The sequence below is a fragment of the Orycteropus afer genome, unplaced genomic scaffold, assembly GCF_000298275.1.
Source record: "Orycteropus afer afer isolate SDZICR_OR568_19922 unplaced genomic scaffold, OryAfe1.0 scaffold00064, whole genome shotgun sequence".
Lineage (NCBI taxonomy): Eukaryota > Metazoa > Chordata > Mammalia > Tubulidentata > Orycteropodidae > Orycteropus > Orycteropus afer.
The window spans coordinates 3,766,261-3,786,814 of record NW_006921651.1 but is presented as its reverse complement, the minus strand read 5'-3'; the positions used below and the strand labels follow the sequence as shown (position 1 = coordinate 3,786,814).

Below are 20,554 nucleotides of genomic sequence, written 5' to 3'. Positions count from 1 at the left end.
GAAATTACCATATTCCTGATCACTGAATAAGGACAAATGAGTTGTTTAAACCAAAAAACCCCAAACCCAGTGCCATCCAGTTGATTCTGACCCATAGCGACCCGCTTTGGGTTTCCAAGGAGGTAAATCTCCACAGAAGTAGATTGCCCAGTTTTCCTTCTGGGGAGTGGCTGGTGGGTTTGAACCGCCAGTTCTTTTGGTTAGCAGTCAAACACCTTAGGCACTATGCCAGCAGAGCTCCCAATAAATTGTTTTGTTGTTGTTATGTGCTGTCGAGTCGGACCCGACTCATAGCGACCCCTCCTTGGGTTTCCAAGGCAGTATCACTACAGAAGTAGATGGCCCCATCTTCCTTCCGAGGAGTGGATGATAGGTTTGAACCACCAGCCTTCTGGTTAGCAGTCAATTGCCTTAGGCACTACGCTACCAGAAGGTATTAATTAAAGGTTCACAACAAATCCCCCAAATAAAGACTAGTTGAAGGTTTTATTTCATAACTAATCCAAAGTTCTGGTGCCACCTCGTGGTCAGAAAGGGAACTGAACGGCAGATTGAAGACTTGGCCAATGACTAGAAAGGCTATAGAATTAACAATTGTCAGTAAAAAATAATTAAAAAAAAAAACCTCACTGCCATCAAGTCGGTTCTGACTCATAGTGACCCCTCCTTGGGTTTCCGAAGCAGTATGTCTATGGAAGTAGATTGCCCAACCTTCCTTCCAAGGAGTGGCTGGTGGGTTTGAACTGCCAGCATTCTGGTTAGCAGTCAAATGCCTTAGGCACTATGCCACCAGGGCACCTAACAATTGTCAGAGGACCTCAGAAAAAAATATCTTCTTCTGACCTGCATAGTACCTTTTGGACTTTTTGCCATGTTTTCTCATTAAACAAAGTTCCTACTGAAATACAGCTAATCACGGTAGAAGATTGGCATCACAAATGTGGTAGGAGTGCTTGCTCTTCAGATAACTGGTCTTTTATACCAAACTTTCTTTCTTTATTTTTTGCAACTGAATGAAGAAAACAAATGAATGATAAATTTATTTGACCTCAGTTCATCCTCATAACTGACAACAGAGTGACTTATCTGTAGTAAATCCCAACTGAATTAGGAAGAGAGTTTGAGCATTTTTGAAAGGAAAGGCAGGAGAAATAAAAAAGGGTGGGTTTTCTTTTTCTTTATAAAAGGTCTTTGTTAACTTTTAGGAAAGTATGGGACTCAGTTTCAGGTTCCATAGTTAACAGGAATATTTTAAGCATGATTAAGTCATTAGACGTTAAGAACAGTAAGAAAAGGTTCAAAGATGAGTCAGTCAGTCCAGGTGTCCATGAGGGTCTTGTGGAGGACACATGGTCCTTGTTATCAAGGAGCTTGTAGTTCCGTTTTTAAATACCAGGCTTCAAACCATGAAAGGTTTTAAACAAGAACGTGTGAGCCAGTTCTGAATTCTTAAAAAGGAAGTAGGGGGAGAATGTTTCGGCCTTGGGGAAAAACTAGAATGGATTCTACAGGACAGACTCCTCTTTTTAAGAAAGTTGTTAAAGATTCTTGGATTTCTGAGTGGGTTCAGCCACAGGCCCTGACTTAGTGCTATAGACAGGAGTGGGCTAGGTGATACCTTTTAACCCTTTCATCTGTGACCTTGGCTCTAAACCAGCCGTACACTCTAGAACTCAGTATATATTTACCCAGCATTCCCTGTGTTAGTGACATCACTAGTTAGAATAGTACAGTTAGGATGACACATACTTCACCATCCATGAGCCTAAGATGGTCCCACTAGGGGAGAAACCCACTTCCATCAAAGTTGATTCCAACTCAGCAGAACTACTCCATAGGGTTTCCAAGGATGTACTCTACGGAAGCAGACTGCCACTTTCAGTTAGCAGTCGAATGCTTTAACCACTGCACCACCAGGGCTTCCACTAGGGGAGAGAGGATGTTCTGGTTTGGTTTACTAGGCTCTTCTAAACAGGAGGAGGGGCTCATTGGCCTTTCACTTGTCATTCTGAACACTCCATTCCCCCAAAAAAAGATGTGGAGTTAAGAGATTGGGCTGGACTGTGGAAATTCAAATTGTTCTTTTCCCAAGAATAATGCACTTTATGCATGATTTTCCAAATAAAGGCTACATTTTAAGAATCCTATTTGACCTAGAAGGTATAAAAGGAAGTATGAGATAATAGAAAATTAAAGGTGATATGTTTTGCCCAGGGCAATGCTATAAACAGTTATTTAAATGTTCAAAACAGGTGAAATGGAAACTCAGGGAAGTCCAGACTCTCAGAGGGGAAGATTGCTCTTCAAGATTGGGAGGCAGTATGGAATGAGCCTCAGAGCAAAAACCCTGACGCCAGACTTTGTAGGTTTTTTCCCCCTCAACTCTGCCAAGCTTGGGAAAATTATTCACCATTGCTGCACCTTCGGTTGCTTGTTTGTATGAAGTTCTCTGAAAGGGCGCTTGGACCTGATTTAGATCATTAGCTTTGATCTATATGGTTGCTACAAGCATGTGATGTTGGCACTGGCCAAAGACCAATGCTGCTTTTGCTGCTGGAGCAGAGTTTAAGGAAGCTGCCTGTAACTCTTTTGATGGCAGGCAACCCCCTGCCCCCGACATTTTACTACGATGATTTTCAATGATACAGTGGAGTTTAAAGAACTGTAGCCAATCCTCATATACCAACACTGAAATCAGACCCATTGCTGTTGGACTGATTGCCAACTCAAGGTGACCTCAAAGGTTGCAGAGTAGAGCTGGATTCCATAGGGTTTTCAAGGCTGGATTACACTCACCATAAAGAAAACAAAAGTCCTCACAACGGGACCAAGAAGCAGCATCACGATAAATGGAGAAAAGATTGAAGTTGTCAAAGATTTCATATTACTTGGATCCACAATCAACACCATTGGAAGCAGCAGTTAAGAAATCAGACAACGTATTGCACTGGGCAAGTCTGCTGCAAAAGACCTCTTTAAAGTGTTGAAGAACAAAGATGTCTTTTGAAGACTAGGGTGTGCCTGACCCAAGCCATGGTATTTTCAGTCACCTCATATGCATGCGTGATAGGATAATATCCATACGCCTACAAGGAAGACCCGTTAATATGACTGTTATTCAAATTTATGCCCCAACCACCAAAGCCAAAGATGAGGAAATTGAAGAATTTTATCAGCTTCTACAGTCTGAAATTGACCAAACATGCAATCAGGATGGGTTAATTATCACTGGTGACTGGAATGCAAAAGTTGGAAACAAAGAAGAATCACCGGTAGTTGGAAAATTTGGCCTTGGTGACAGAAATAATGCTGGAACTCACATGGTAGAATTTTGCAAAACCAACGACTTGTTCATTGCAAACACCTTTTTTCAACAACACAAACGGAGGCTGTACACGTGGACTTCACCAGATGGAACACACAGGAATCAGATTGACTACATCTGTGGCAAGAGGTGGTGGAAAAGCTCAATATCTTCAGCCAAAACCAGGCCAGGAGCTGATTGTGGAACAGACCATTAACTGCTCATATGCAAATTCAACTTGAAGTTAAAGACAATTAAAACAAGTTCAAGAGAGCCAAAGTATGATCTTGAATATATCTCTCCTGAATTTAGAGATCATCTAAATAATAGATTTGATGCATTGAACACCAATGACTGAAAGCCAGATGAATTATGCGAAGATATCAAGAACATTATCCATGAAGAAAGCAAGAGATCACTTAAAAGGACAAGAAAAGAAGAGAAGACCAAAGTGGATGACAGAAGAGACTCTGAACCTTGCTCTTTAGCAGAGAATAGCTAAAGCAAATGGAAGAAACGAAAAGGTAAAAGGGCTGAACAGAAGATTTCAAAGAGCAGCTCAAGTAGACAAAGCCAATTACTATAATGAAATGTGCAAAGACCTGGAGTCTGAAAACCAAAAGGGAAGAACATGCTCGGCCTTTCTCAAACTGAAAGAACTGAAGAAAAAATTTAAGCCTCAAGTTGCAATCTTGAGAGATTCTATGGGCAAAATAATGATGCAGGAAACATCAAGAGAAGATGGCAGGAATACACAGAGTCACTGTATCAAAAAGAACTGATCGATCTTCATCCATTTCAGGAAGTGGCATATGCTCTAGAACCAACGGTAATGAAGGAAGAAGTCAAAGCTGCAATGAAAGAACTGGCAAAGAACAAGGCTCCGGGAATTGATGGCATACCAGTTGAGCTATTTCAACAAACAGATGTCCCATTGGAGGCACTCACTCAGTTATGCCAAGAGATTTGGAAGACAGCTACCTGGCCAACTGACTGGAAGAGATCCATATTTGTGCCCATTCCAAAGAAAGGTGATCCCACAGAATGTGGAAATTATAGAACAATATCATTAATATTGCATGCAAGTAAGATCTTACTGAAGATAATTCAGAAACGTTTGCAGCAGTATATTGATAGAGAACTTCCAGAGGTTCAAGCCGGATTCATAAGAGGACGTGGAACAAGGGATATCATAGCTGTTGTCAGATGGATCTTGGCTCAAGGCAGGGAATACCAGAAAGATGTTTACTTGTGTTTTATTGACTATGCAAAGACATTTGATTGTGTGGATCATGATAAATTACGGATAACATTGAGAAGAATGGGAATTCCCATGCACTTGATTGTACTCATGAGGAATCTGTACCTTGCCCAGGAGGCTGTCGTTCGAAGAACAAGGGGACACTACATGGTTTAAAATCAAGAAGGGAGTGCGTCAGGGTTGTATTCTTTCTCCACACTTATTCAGTCTATATGCTGAGCAAATAATCCGAGAAGCTGGACTATATGAAGAAAAACGTGGTATCAAGATTGGAGGAAGAATCATTAACAACCTGAGATATGCAGATGATACAACTTTGCTTGCTAAAAGTGAGGATGATTTAAGGCACCTACTGATGAAGGTTGAAGAATACAGTCTGCAGTATGGATTACATCTCAATATAAAGAAAACAAAAATCCTCACAACTGGACCAATGAGCAGCATCACAATAAATGGAGAGAAGATTGAGGTTGTCAAAGAATTCACATTGCTTGGTTCTACAATCAATGCCAACAGAAGCAGCAGTCAGGACATTAGACGACGTGTAGCATTGGGAAAGTCAACTGCGAAGGAACTGTTTCAAGTGCTGAGGAGTAAGGATATCTCCTTGAGGACTAAGGTGCGCCTGACACAAGCCATGATATTTCCAATCGCCTCATATGCATGTGAGAGCTGGACAATGAATAAGGAAGACCGAAGAAGAGTGGATGCTTTTGAGTTGTGCTGTTGAAGAATACGGAAAGTACCATGGACTGCCAGAAGAACGAACAAATCTGTCCTGCAAGAAGTGCAGCTGGGATGCTCTTTGGAAGCAAGAATGGCCAGACTTCATCTCACCTATTTTGGTCATGTTGTAAGAAGGGACCATTCCCTGGAGAAGGATGTCATGCTTGGTAGGATGGAGGGTCGACGAAAGAGGGGGAGGCCTTCAACGAGATGGATTGACATGGTGGCTGCGATGATGGGCTCAAGTATAGCAGGGATTGTGGGGCTGGCGTGGGATCGGGCAGTGTTTCGTTCTGCTGTGCATGGGGTCGCTATGAGTCAGAAACGACTCGACGGGACTTAACAACAACAACATATGCATGCAAAAGCTGCATGATGAATAAGGAAGACCAAAGAAGAGTGGATGCTTTTGAGTTGTGCTGTTGAAGAATACGGAAAGTACCATGGACTGCCAGAAGAACGAACAAATCTGTCCTGCAAGAAGTGCAGCTGGGATGCTCTTTGGAAGTGAGAATGGCCAGACTCTGTCTCACCTACTTTGGTCATGTTGTCAGAAAGGACCATTCCCTGGATAAGAATATCATGCTTGGTAAAGTGGAGGGTCAGCAAAAAGAGGGAAGACCCTCAATGAGATGGATTGACACAATGGCTGCAATGGTGGACTCAAGTGTAGTAAGGATTGTGAGGCTGGTGCAGGACCAGGCAGTGTTTGGTTCTGTTGTACACAAGGTTGCTACGAGTTGGAGTTGACTCTATGGCACCTGACAGCAACAACAACAACAAGCTTTCAGAAGTAGGTCTGCAGGCCTTTCTTCTGTGGGACGTCTGGAGGGTTTGAACCGCAGCCTTTTGGTCAGTAGTTGAGGACTTAACTGTCACCCAGGAGCTAATATACCGACTACCTAGGTTCTACAACTGCTAACTGCTTATAATAATTTTATACATTTAAACTAACTAATAGCAGAGCTGTAGAAATAGAGGCCTAATTCTCTACTAGCCACAAACCTTTTTCTAAAGATACTGGACTTAAAGAGTTTAAGGAGATTTTCTTCTAGTTGACTATTGTATCAAATATATTATTTTCAGTTCTTCATTATCACAGGGGAAGGATTCATTTGAAAATCATGGAAGCCGGCAGAGGCTTTCCCATTTATCTACTGGGGGCGACCCCACCCTGAGCCAAGCACAGCTGAAAAGGGCATGGCTTTGTGCCAAGACGGCAGCAGAATCGTTTTGTTGATTCTTGGCCTTTCCTTGGATGGCTCCAAGAAAGCAGTCAAGAAAGTTACTACTCTTGCCTTTTTAGGCTGAAACGTCAAATAAATCTGGCAAAGATGTGAACCCGTCTATCCCTTCTTTCCTTTGTTCACTAAATATTTATTAAGTACCTACTATGTGCCAGATACTGTCCTAGGGACTGATCACTAACAATAGGACATTATGGACCCCGGGGACCAACAGGAGAGAAACAGCTGAGCATGTTTCCTAGACTCTGCTGGGACCTGTCCTAACTTCTGGGATCTGCCAAGTTTCCTCAACCCTACACCATTATGTGGGTCCTAACAAGGGTCCTTTTGCCGACCCTGCCCTAAGAGGCAGCAGAGGGAGGGCTCACTGGATTAAAAATGAACACTTGCAAAAGTGAAGCTGGAATTGTATAATCCCAGCACTAGCCTATGACGTGAGCTTGACGGCTTCGTTCCAGTCCCTATTCAACTGCTGATTCTGCGATTCCTGCAAGCACAGCTCCCACTGAGGTGAATGGGAGTGTTATGTGAATGTAAGTTTTGTACTTAATCTTCTCCTGCTGGGTGAGCCTTGCTTGTCTTGGACTGATGACCATGCCAATCCCCTTCCCCAATGGGAAACACGAGCCCCTCCTTTTATGTAGCACAGGCATGCTGCAGTGCTATGCTCCAGGTAAGAGGAAAATCAATTCGGAACAAAAGCATCCTGCCTAATACTATTCCATTGCCTTGTATAAAACCACAGTGTCTCAGATTCGTTGTTCAGAAGCCAGAGACACTAGCAAGGTGGAATGGTAAATTGATGATCTCTGGGCTCACTGTCAAGCCGACTCGGGTCTGCTAACTCTTTGGCCCTAAAGCCATTAACCTTCTTATTGGGGGAGTGAAGAATGAAGGAGATGGAAAGCCAGTGCTGTTTCCACAGTGGCTCTCTGCTGAGATTTGCCCATGGGAAAATCACCTTCCTCTTTGGGCCTTACTTTCCCCCCATGAACTGGGGTGTGTGTGTGTGTGTGTGGGGGGGGTTGGTCCCAGTGCACTCTAAGTTCTTTTCCAGAAAGTTTAGAAACAGATGGATGGTCTACATCTGTGGAAGTCACAGTATTTATATAATTTTTTTAAAATTAGTTGACTGCATTTATAAATTGGAAGATTTTACATAAAATATGAATTTCTGCCTTTTCCTGAAAAATGGGAAATGCTGGCAACACTCGGCCTGCACTTCTGCGGTGTCTGGAACTGAGTCATGGCTTCCCCTTCAGGGAGGGTGTGCCCCTTTGGACAGTTTGTCACAGTCCCGAGCTCCTTACCCAGTCAATTTCATTGGCCCCTATAAGCCTTGAGTTTGTGACCTTTGATTTAGGGCTGGAGTTAGCACAATTTCATCAGTTACATGTGAGGTATTTTTGATTGTACATCAAATAACGGCAAGTCTGTGGCCGAATCTGTGAATCTGACTTCTGTATTGATTCATTATAAGCGGTGGCCAACAAGGGCACGTGGAACTTGGTGGGGATGCTCACAGGAGGAACCAAAGAGTACTGGAGCTGCTTATGCTAATTTGACATACAACTCAGAGCCTAATTGTATCAGGTGAAGCCGCCTATTTATTCTCTGTTGCCAGAGTTGACAGCGTCCACCCATCAATTTTCTTTGTGAATATCAAATGAGCATCCTCTGGAAGCAAAGGCCCCAAATGTCAGGATGCGGGGGCGGGAGAAGGTGTGCACAGCAGGTGTACAAGGCCATGGGAGGCTTCTAAGCCCAGTGGTTAATCTTTTATTAACTGTTCTTCTTTCTCTTATTAACCTTATGATTCCTTTCAACTAGATCTAACTAAGGAAATACTGTGAAGAAGATCTTTTTATTTTCCCTTTTAAAGAAGATAGTAGGAGCCCATGAAGCAGATGCAGCCCTTTAAAAATGGTAGTTTCTCACAGTGATGAGAAGAGTCACTGCTCTTGTGGGTATCGGCCACGCCAAATAGCCTAAGTTGTTTCTTTACTGAAAATAACTCCCTTACGTCTCCCTCACAATGCTGATTTTTCTAAATTAAGAGAAAATAGGCTGCGTATGTTTAAATGACATGCACAATAGAATTACAGTCTCATTAGTGTTGGAACCAAGACTGGAGCTAGGTCTTTGGCTCCTATATCATTGCACTATGTGGTTTGCCCTTGCTCTTTCAGGATAGCTAGGGAATTCCCAAACTGAAAAATATAGCAATTAAAAAAGGAAACGATGACTGTAAAAGAATAGTGGGTACCCATGTAGGGTAGAGGGAGGGTGTATCTAGAAGGGATATATAGGGGTTCTCTTGACAAAGGAGTGGTTTCCTTTATCTTTACCAGTTATTATAAGGTGAACATAGTGTTTGCCTGAGACCATCCTGGTTTAAAGGAGCTCTGGTGATGCAGTGAGTGTGTAAGGCATGTGGCTGTGAACCAGAAGGCTGGTGGTTCAAACCCACCAGCTGCTCTGCGGGAAGAAGAGGAGGCAATCTATTTTTGTAAAGATTTACAGTCTTGGAAACCCTATGGGGGTCACTAGGAGTCGGAATCAACTTGATGGCAGTGGGTGGTGGTGTCCTGGCTGAAGTCTATTGTCCCGGCTTAATTATTAATGTACCCCTTTTCACTCTTAAAAGAGTTCTGTTTAGGTTGATAAATTATATGGTCACTTATTATACCGTACATGCAGGTTTTATGCATTTTTATGTCAAAAATTTTGAAAGTTTAACAATATATATCAGCAGTTCTGACCTATAACCAGGAGTCCAGGCCAACCTGGGAAACCTGGTGTTTGCGCCAAAATTCACGATTAGTACAGAGACTATAGTGGCGGCAGCTGTGGTCCACGTGTGGCCTTCCCAGAGGCGTGGTGACCCATCTTGGCCCAGCACAAACCAACCCCAACCAACTTCCCAACATGATTCCTGCTGTTCTTCTTTGTAAGCTAGAGAGCCAAGTTCAACTCCATTTTGTTTGAAAAATGCTGCTACCTTTCCAACCTCACCTCACACTTTCCCTTCCATTAGAATATTTTTTCCTTTTCTCTCTTAAACCCTTTTTAGAATAGCTCTTAGGTCTGTATATCCAAAACTCACCTATTCAGAAACAGCTCAAAGGCTACAAAGCTCTCCTCAGTACCCCCTCTTTATCTGTACTTCCTTCTAAGACACTTGGTGCTCTACTCCATATTATAGAACATATTTGTACACAAATAACATGCATGTTACATGGTCTTGCAAATGGCAACCCCTTGCACATTAGTTTTGTCCATGTACTATGTGTGTTATATGTGTGTGCACTTTACAAGGGCATGCTGCATGCTGAAAAATACAGTCATTATCCACGTACATGTTTCTTAACCTCATTATTAGTAAGCTTCTGGGGTAACCTCTGATTGAAGACTGTAGCTTTACAATTCCTAGCACAGTGTCTGGAACTTATTAGATATATGCTAAATATTAGTTGAATAAATGAATAAATAAAAGAGGGGAGAAAAAAAATGGGGTAAGAAATAAAACACAAACTTTGTATTTAAAATTTAAAGAGGAAACAATGTGGTATTAATAAATGAGACGAAATAAATTAAGTCTTCAGTTTAGTGATTTTTAAAAATAAATACCATCAATATCACAGAGGAACTAAAAATAGGAGCAGCATTTTTCCACTGGGGCCTGACATTGTTTTTCTATGCATGGGGATTATTGAAACAGAATTTTAGCTCCAGCTTCAGAGGATGTGGAGAAAAGACTTTGGGAATGAACTCAGCTGGTCTGGGAAACCTGGTCTTTCGTGACTACAGCAGTGGCCATAAATTAAAGCTCTGGTGTCAGATCCATGCAGGTCTGAAACCTATGGGAGAACTCAGAATTGGACATGCCATCCTCTCATCGGAGTCTTCCTTATGTCCCGAGGACCACCCAAATGTGGTTTTAAAATTTCTGTTTTTGAATAGGCAGAATTCACATGGTTCAACATTTAAAAGCTATGGAAATGAAAGGTCTTCCTACTATCATGACTTGTGCTGAGTGTTTTTTACAATCACAGTGATCAGAAACTTTCTTAAACATTTGCCCAAGGCTGAGATGGAGGCTGGGATTGGAGAGAAAGAGTAACACAGAACAAACATTCTAGAAGATTCTAGAAAATTCCACAGCTCCTGGGCCTGATGAACAGTAGGCTTTTAGCTGCAAAAATGTTCTTCTCTGACTAATGATGAAAGATCAAGGGCCATGGAGAGGGAGGGACTGGGTGACAGCCCAGTGCTTGGGAGACTTGTTAGGGTCCTGCCACTGAGGCTCAAAGTCAGTCCCAGGGAAAAAGGTACCAGGATGCAAGACAATCTCTCCTGAGGCCAGGCCTCGGTAGGATACAACTTCAAGGAGGAAGAGCAGAAGTAGGTGTCCCACAGAGCTGGAAGGGGGAAGAGGTGACTGTCATGGGCTGGTGGAAGAGGCTTACAGGGCACTAGAGAAAGGCTGCCAACCAAGTGACTCCCCTCTTACTATTTCCCATTCGGGCACCTCAGGGCCTAAGACTTGGAATTTCCTGGAAGAACCCGAGGAACGTGGGCCCTTATCAAGGGAAGAAGCTTTCCTTAAAACTATGTCAAAAATCCACCTTTTTCTTTCTTTCCCAGGAACTATGTCTAGAAAAGATCTAGAAAAGGAGGAAAATTGGAAAGTCCAAAATAAAAAGCCCAAAAACTTCTCTAGAGAAGGTAAATGGCATTGCTGGCTTTGTTTTATTTTATTTTATTGCTAACTGTTGTGACAAATGCTCTCTTTAGTTAAAGGAGTTCTATATATTTAAACAAGTGGACATGCTGCTTCTAAGAAGTCTCTGTCAAGGCACACAGACTTGATCCTTCGGAAAGTTTGGGTAACTCCACCATTTGCTTAGTTCCTATTTTTCCTCAGAAAACCTTGTGCTTTGGTGTGACTAAAATTTCACTTGGCTCACTCACTGTGGACACATCATGAGGAAAGACCAATTGTTAGACAGGAACATCACGGTTGGTAAAGTAGAGGCTCGGCAAAAATGAGGTAAACCCTCAGTGAGATGGGCTGACCCAATGGACAAGACAATGGACTCAAACGTACTAACAATTAGGAAGACGGTGCAGGGTGGAGCAACATTTCATTCTGTCACACATAGGGCTGCTAGGCCTTGGAGCTGACTCAATGGCATCTAATAACACCAGGAGGAAAAGCTTCTCTATAAATATAGAGCTTTCTGTTTAAATATGCTCAGAATTCAGAGTTTTGTTGAATGTTTTCCCCCCAGTTGTCAAAAGAGATCCTTAGAAACACATACGGCTCTTGCTTTCTGTTCATACAGAGACAGTTTGGAAAGCCCCCGAAGTCAGTACAAGCCTGTACCAGCTGCCCCTTACAAATGAGGAAACTTGAAGGTCTGTCTTGCTCAGGAAAGTTACCTGACTTAGGCATCTAGACTGCTCTCTGTCTTGGGTGTACCTTGGCTTGGCGGGTCCTTTCTGACATTTTACTATGAAGTCCTAATTGCTAACTTGCTTCTAAATTCTGAATGCCACAGTTCCCTGACCGTTCTAGCTTTCTTTGAAATGCACAGGAAATGTCTGTAGGTTTGGCAAGCTCTTCCCGTCCCCCTCCTTCTTCTCCACACTATTCTGAAAGTGTTCATTCAGCACTTGAGAGTCTTGCATCATGTTCCCTTAAACACCCTTGGACTCACGTTTGAAGAAGGGAAAATGGTTTCATTTCCAATCAGCTGACTTAGGACCATGTCTGTTCTTAAGCTTTGTCAGATACCCCTAAAAATCCCAACTTTTTTTTTTCCCTAAACGTCCATAATGCCACTCTTACAAGCGCACCCCAACTCTGAATCAGGTTTTCTTAATCTAAACTTTTAAAAATCTAGTAGTATGAAAATTAGGGGTGGTGGAAACAAGGCCAAAAACTGAAGGAACGTGATTTGAAACAATCAGAATAGAAATTCTTTAATTTCTTTAATATCTACCAATATTGTTTTGAATGCCTACCAGTGTTATAAACCCCGGTCATACAGCAGTGAAGAAAACAGACATCTTTGTCCTCGGGGAGTTTATGTTCTAGTGGAAGGAGACAGATAATAAACCAAATTAATAATTTATACAGAATATTAGAACGTGATCTTTGAAGATAAAAAAGCAGACATGGAGTATAGGGAGTGCTTGCAAGTTTAAAATAAAATGGCCTCAGAGCAAAGCCTAGAAGAAGGTGAACCAGCAGGCTATGTTGATATCTGGGGGGAGAGACTTCCAGGCACAGGAAACAGAGAGTGCAAAGGCGTCCCCAGAGTGATTGAGAAACAGCTGGGTTTGGAGCAGCAGGTGATGAGGTCAGAGAAGTAAGAGCAGGGAGCAGATCCTTTAGGGCCTTATAGGATATTGTAGATATTTGGCTTTTACTGTGATGAGGTGGGAAGCCACTGGGGGTTTTCAGAGGGACTGGATCTGATTTAAGATCACCTGGCTGCTGGCTTGAGGAGAGAAGGGGCCGGCGCAGGAGAGAGGCTGCTGTACTCATCCCTACCAGAAAGTAATCAGAAACGTTTGACTTGTTTAGAAAAAGGGAAGTAAATGTGCTTGTAGAATAAATAAATAATAATCATAAAAGAACAATTATTATTTTTTTGGATGTTTACGTTGGGAGAAAAAGATCAGTCTGGCACCCATTCTAATACTGCGTCTCCCCCAGACGCAGGGGGGTTGGGAGGCACGGAGAGCTAGGTTTCCAGAATTTTTTTCCCCCAGAGCCAGCTGTGAACTTGAGTTTGGTCAATGTAACTGCGAACAAGCCTTCACGGGTTGCCTGGGGATGTATGCCTCTTCTCATTTCCCAAATTGCCAGGGTGCTTGTTCAAAATAGATTTCTGGCCTTTTTCCCTTTAGTAAATATGGGATGAGATCCAGGGAATATTACCTTTAGCAGGAATATGAGGAAGTTTGGAAAACTGCCCCCTCTTTAACTTCCCCAGTCCTTTGGGGGGTTTACATCGGACCTGGAAGCATTGCAGGACACACATATGACCAGAAGGTGGCGCCACCTGACCGCGAGCCGTGGCGCTCAAGCATCCAGGTAGGGGAAGCGAGGGATGCGAGAAGTGCTGGTCCTCCACGGTGCGGGGGACACCTGGCTGCTGCTTATCCCAGACAAGAGCTGCGCGAACAGGTGGTGGAAGGGGGCGCGCGGTTTCGCGGCCGGTGCCTTGACTTCATTTGGGACTTACGTGCGCCTTAAGTCGTTTCTATTCAAATGTCAGGCACCTGAGACAGGAGGGTGCAACAGCTACGTACCGACCATAAGTCCTGAATGGTCAGCAACGCTGTGCAGGGAAAACGGGTAGCCTCGCGCCGCAGGGCATCAGTCCAACCAGGCCGGCAGCAGGCGCCAGGATCTACTACTGAGTCCCCTCAGAGATCGCCAGCACCGGGGACGGCTTCTATTCATTGGCAACCAGACCAGAGGCTCCGCCCCCTTTTTGCAGCTCTCCTTTCTGACTGGCTCTCGGACTCCGGCTGGTTACACCTCCTCTTCTCGCACATACACAAGAGTCACGCGCCTTTCAGTTGGAAACCTGGCGTGTTGTGGAGGACGGTGGCAACTCATTTCCACACCCACTTACCTTGCTATTGGTCTCCGGCGCCTTTCATACCACGCCCTCATTCCAGCCCCCTGGCTGGGAGGGCGGGCACCCGCTTATGATTGGCTCGCCGGCTTGTCTCTCGCGGGAGCGGCTGGCCCTCCCCTCCCTCCCAACTCCCCCGACCCCGCGAGCCTAGGGGTTCCTCAGCTGGCCCAGGCCGAGTCAGTGTCAGTCAGGGAGGCGGACCGCTGAGTACTGGGCGCGGACGCTCGATTGCAGTCTTGCTCAGGGCCCAGTGCCTGCGCTCGCGCCGCCGGGTGGGAAGGATGAAGCCTCAGCTGGAACAGCCACCCAGTGATTGGCTGTGGCGCTTGTGAACCCGAAGTAAAGATGGCGGGCGGGCAGGCAGCCGCCGCACTGCCCACTTGGAAGATGGCGGCGCGCCGCAGCCTCAGCGCCCGCGGCCGGGGGGTCCTGCAGGCAGCGGCGGGGCGGCTGCTGCCGCTGCTACTGCTGAGCTGCTGCTGCGGCGCGGGCGGCTGCGCGGCGGCGAGCGAGAACGAGGAGACAGTGATCATTGGGTTGAGGCTGGAGGACACGAACGACGTGTCGTTCATGGAAGGGGGGGCGCTGCGGGTGAGCGAGAGGACCCGGGTCAAGCTCCGGGTGTACGGGCAGAACATCAACAACGAGACGTGGTCCCGCATCGCCTTCACCGAGCATGAGCGGCGGCGCCACAGCCCCGGCGAGCGCGGGCTGGGTGGCCCCGCGCCGCCGGAGCCGGACAGCGGCCCCCAGCGCTGCGGCATCCGCACCTCAGACATCATCATCTTGCCCCACATCATCCTCAACCGCCGCACCTCGGGCATCATCGAGATCGAGATCAAACCGCTGCGCAAGATGGAGAAGAGCAAGTCCTACTACCTGTGCACGTCGCTCTCCACGCCCGCTCTGGGCGCCGGCGGCCCGGGCTCCTCCGGGGGCGCCGTCGGGGGCAAGGGCGGCTCCGGGGTGGCCGGGCTGCCGCCGCCGCCTTGGGCCGAGACCACTTGGATCTACCACGATGGCGAGGACACCAAGATGATCGTGGGCGAGGAGAAGAAGTTCCTGCTGCCCTTCTGGCTGCAGGTGATCTTCATCTCGCTGCTGCTGTGCCTGTCGGGCATGTTCAGTGGCCTGAACCTGGGGCTCATGGCCCTGGACCCCATGGAGCTGCGCATCGTGCAGAACTGCGGCACCGAGAAGGAGAAGAACTACGCCAAGCGCATCGAGCCGGTGCGCAGGCAGGGCAACTACCTGCTGTGCTCCCTGCTCCTGGGCAACGTGCTGGTCAACACCACGCTCACCATCCTGCTCGACGACATCGCCGGCTCCGGCCTGGTGGCCGTGGTGGTGTCCACCATCGGCATCGTCATCTTCGGGGAGATCGTGCCGCAGGCCATCTGCTCCCGGCACGGCCTGGCCGTGGGCGCCAACACCATCTTCCTCACCAAGTTTTTCATGATGATGACCTTCCCTGCTTCTTACCCGGTCAGCAAGCTGCTGGACTGTGTCCTGGGTCAGGAGATAGGCACCGTCTATAACCGGGAGAAGCTTCTGGAGATGCTCCGGGTCACCGACCCTTACAACGACCTCGTCAAGGAGGAGCTGAACATCATCCAAGGGGCGCTGGAGCTACGCACCAAGACGGTGGAGGACGTGATGACTCCGCTCCGGGACTGCTTCATGATCACCGGCGAGGCCATCCTGGACTTCAACACCATGTCGGAGATCATGGAGAGCGGCTACACTCGCATCCCGGTCTTCGAGGGGGAGCGCTCCAACATCGTGGACCTCCTCTTCGTCAAAGACTTGGCCTTTGTGGACCCCGATGACTGTACCCCCCTGAAAACCATCACTAGATTCTATAACCACCCCTTGCACTTTGTTTTCAACGACACCAAGTTGGACGCTATGCTGGAAGAGTTTAAGAAAGGTGGGAAATTTTGGTATCTTTCATGGGCTTGCTCTTTCTCTCTCCCATCTTCCTCCCTACTTGAGTCCGACGCCCTCAGCCCAACCCCCCAAGGCGAGTTGACCGGAATTTCTCCTTCTCTCTTTTAATTGTAAAGTTGAAAGGGTGGCGTGGATTTGGGGACGGATTGAACTAATCAGCGCTCCTGGGTTCTTTGAAAGCACAAGCTCGCCATCACTTGCCCCCACCCCCTATCCGAAAGCAGGCGGCGTAATTTCTGTGCTCATATGAGACATACTTCTTTTTTTTTTTTTTTCCCGTGGGATGGTTCAGGTTTGGAGACGTCTGTTGGGTTAATTGCTTGGGTTCTGTCTTGAGTGGCTAGGTGAAAGCAGGGGCCGGCATTAGCCATGCGATGCCTTTTGGGTGACCTGCTCTGACGGCAGGCTTTTGGGACATTTACATAGCTTTGCTAAACCTGCTATGCTGATTTTCCTCCTTCAACTTCTACCTCGTGCGTTGTTTCAAAGATTGGAAATGCATTTTCTGTTGTTTCTGGTCCTGGTTGTCTGGCGACCTTGGGGGGGGGGGGAAGATTGGACGTCTGCCTTTAGGGGTGGGGTGTGGGGTAAGGCAGGTACCACCAAAGCAGTTCACTCCTCTGGGTGTGACTTGCCTTAACTAGAGAAAAAGTTTTTAAAAATTAAGGTTAGTTATTATTATATAATTTGGAAAGGTAAATTAACCTTTATAGGTAAATTAACCTTTTATGACCTTGTATCTTGATTAACATGTTTCATTATTTGTTTAAATTTACCTGAAACACTATTTCCCAAACTAAGTGTGCTTTTGGGAGAACGTTTGAATGGGGTGAATTCCTTGATTAGTGATAGTTAATTCATTTCTTGAGTCATTGCGGTCTAAAAGTGGTCCTTGTAACCTTGATCGCCTGGTAAATCGATGTATGGATCCAAGTCAGCTCTCGCTGTTCCAAGGTGTTTAACAGGGAAGGGAAGGAAGGGCAGAGTCTGGTTTGTGCTTTTCTTGTACTTGTTAGTTGTTCATATTACCATGTAACGATCAGGTGGATAACAACTCATACAGTTATTACTGAAATTCTGCCATCAAAAAGTCCCCAGTGAATAGCTAGTGTTTTATGAAAACCAAGGGATGCTGAGTTTTTAAAAACTGTCATGATGCTAGATGCCATTGCACGTCCATGTATTGAAAGGTGTCTGTAACCTTTAATGACCTGATTGTCCATCAAAACTAATTTTACCTTCTCCAAATAGATTTTTGATCACTGATAATGGCCTCCTTACTGAAAAAGGCCATGTGTACCTGGTGACAGCCCAGTGGATGTGATGATGTGAAAATACTCGTAGAGTGTGTGGGTGCCCTGATTTCATTTATCTGGCTGGCTGATGTCCTCCCTAGAATAGGATCACACTGCAGTAGTTTTCAGATAAAGGCATACAGTCGAATGTGCTTTGGAGGTTGGTGATTTGCATGCAAAAGTAGAATGAGATTCTTCTGAATCCTTCAGCAGTAAAAAGAAAATGTCCATTTTCTCTAGTTGACAAAACTTCTTTTGGAAGCGTCATTATTTTTTTGATTGCCAAATTATTCGTTCGAGCATCTAACCAGTCTCTCTGTTCATTTTGCAGTAATGTCTGTAGCACAGAAAAGTTGAAATGCTTGAAAAATGCCTCTCAAATATTTTCTTTGTATTGCTAAGTTCCTAATATTGATGTGGTTTATATATCATGTGGCTTTTTAGTATTCAGAACTTTTGCACTTCTGATGATGGATTGGACACTGATTCGTACTTCCTGCTGAAGTCTTTTCATCACATCTTTTTTCTTTCAGAATTCCATGTTTCACTTGCTCACTCAGAATCATACTTGTACTCAAAATATCAAAATTTGCATTATTTTGAAATTTGTTTTTAGTTGGCCTTGAACAATTTGCCTGTGATTGATTTAGACTCATGAGGAAACTTTTTTCCCCAAAAATGAACTGTCTCCTTCACAGGATGTTCTTGGAAATGTAGCCTTTAAATAATTGAATTACTACTATTTTCCTATAATAGCTGTTGTTGTTGTTGTTTGCCATCGAGTCGGCCCCGACTCATAGCGACCCCTCCTTGGGTTTCCGAGGCAGTATCACTACGGAAGTAGGAGTGCCCAACCTTCCTTCCAAGGAGTGGCTGGTGGGTTTGAACCGCCAGCCTTCTGGTGAGCAGTCAAGTGCCTTAGGCACTATGCTACCAGAGCTATAATAGAGTACAAGATTTTATTTTTGTCCTTAACCAAAATGGTGTATTTAGTTTCAGAAAGATAATACCAGCTCATGGCACATTCAAGCTGATAGCATGTTCAAATCAGCAGCAAAGACCATGGGGTGCAAATGGGAAATGTAAGCCATTATCTTAGAAGGGAGGAGTCCATCACTTAAACTGTAGGCATCATTGATTTTTTACTTTCTGTTTCTTGCATTTTTTATTTGATGACTTTGAGCACTTTATTTATTTATTTATATTTTTTATTGTGATTTGGGTGAAAATTTACAGAGCAAATACACTTTCCATACAGCAGATCACATACACTTTGTCTCATGACATTGACCACAATTTAGCACAATGCAACATCTCCTCTCCCACTTCCTCCCGATAGGTACCGCTTCCCTGTGACCATCCCTCCAGGCACTCCTACTCCCTGAGCTGTCTCCCTGTGCCTGAGCAGCCCTTCTTTCTCTCTTACTTGTTCTCTCCAACGAGTGTATCTACCTCAGATAAATGCTCAACTAGTATGCCTGTCTACTGCTTGGCTGGAAGCTACAGGTGTGTGTTCAATTCCAGACCTGAAGGACAGCTAGGAGCCATAGTCTCAGTGGTTCCACCAGGCTCCATTGGGCCAGTAAACCTGTTCCCCGCTTTTTTTTTTTTTTTCCGACTTTGAGCACTTTAACCTTTCTAATAGGTATATCAGTTTTTTTTTTTTTAATATGAGTTAGAATATTTTACCTGATATTTTCCCCTTCATTTTCTGACTCTATTATGAAATACTATGGATGGTCAAGCTTCTGTTGTTTTTGTTCATTGAACAATGGTGTGTGCATTAGTTTGAAGGCTTTTTCTTCCTCTTCTTCCCCGTTTCTGCTAACTTTCCCATTTCAAAACCAAACCAAAACAAAAACAAATTCTGTAATACCCTCTGTAACTCCTCTAAATAGGTTGTTGTTGTTATGTGGCGTCCTGTTGGACCTGACCCATAGCGACCCCTCCTTGGGTTTCCCAGGTGGTATCACTATGGAAGTAGATTGTCCAGCCTTCCTTCTGAGGAGTGGCTGGTGGGTTTGAATCGCCAGTCTTCTGGTTAGCAGTCAAGTGCCTTAGGTACTGTGCTACCAGAGCTCCCCCTAAATGGGTAAGACCATTAATTCAGATCTCATTGAAAATTAACCTTCCTACTTCAGATCCATTTCAGAGGCCCTTCAGGATCTTTTTCTATATGTGCCATCCCCTCGACCCTGACTCACACTGACCCCATAGGGTTTTCAAGGCTTTTGGAAGCACATGGCCGTGCCTTTCTCCTGAGCTGCCTCTGGGTGGGTTCCAAGTGCCAGCCTTTGGGTTAGTAGACAAGCACTAGATGGTTTGTGCCCCCCAGGGACTCTTCTGTAGATGTTGTTAGATGCCGTGGAGCCATTTCTGACTCATAGGGGCCATTGTGCCATGCACTGGGCTGGGTTAACTTTCTTTACATGAGTTACCTTGTTTAATCTCATAATGGCTGAATGAGGTATTATCTCCATTTTACAAATGAGGGAACTAAGCTTAGCTTAAATTATCTCTTCATTGTCACCTGGTAAGTTCGGGATGTGGACCTTTCATTCAGGCATGTCTGACACCAGAACTTGAACTCTTAACCTCTAGGCATACTGGTCCCCTTGTTCCTCATGATACAGTCCCTTTTTGCTGATTGTAAATTTTGGTCTTTTGTGAAAAAATTGCCTCAGCCTATTGGACAACAGACACAGAAATGTATTCAAACATATGTGGCTTTAAGCCCAGTGCTTCTGAGAAGTTATGCGTAACAGTGTCCCCATTTTGGCCATTAAAACAAGTCAATGTCTTGGCCACTGGGAGCCAAAATCAAAGGAATTTTATTTCCAGTTTTTTGCACATCAAGGCATCAGGGTTCAGTTGGAAAACGTTTTAGGCTAGTATTATACTGTTCCGTGTGTGCAGTATTCTTTAATGGGCTGTAACCATTTTCCATATAGCTAAAATACGTGATGTCTTCGCCTTGGTTTCTTATCTGTGTCTGTTGGAAGTATGACTGAAATTGAGGTTTGTGTTTTAATCTTGGTTTTATTTACATTTTCTGTAGACACTTACACAGTAATTGGTTTCTAGTGAGCATCCTTTACAACTCTGCCCTG

At 44.9% G+C, this 20,554-nt stretch overlaps 1 protein-coding gene across 1 annotated transcript in view; it reads left to right on the top strand.

The window, feature by feature from the left end:
- The first annotated feature begins 13,662 nt into the window (after positions 1 to 13,662).
- The window catches only part of CNNM2 (cyclin and CBS domain divalent metal cation transport mediator 2), a 173,958-nt gene continuing 167,066 nt past the window's right edge, over positions 13,663 to 20,554 (top strand). Inside the window, exons 1-2 of the mRNA XM_007939886.2 lie at positions 13,663 to 13,825; positions 14,510 to 16,129. Of these exons, the coding sequence (XP_007938077.2) occupies positions 13,663 to 13,825; positions 14,510 to 16,129 (1,783 nt within the window). The remainder of the gene's footprint in view (positions 13,826 to 14,509; positions 16,130 to 20,554) is intronic.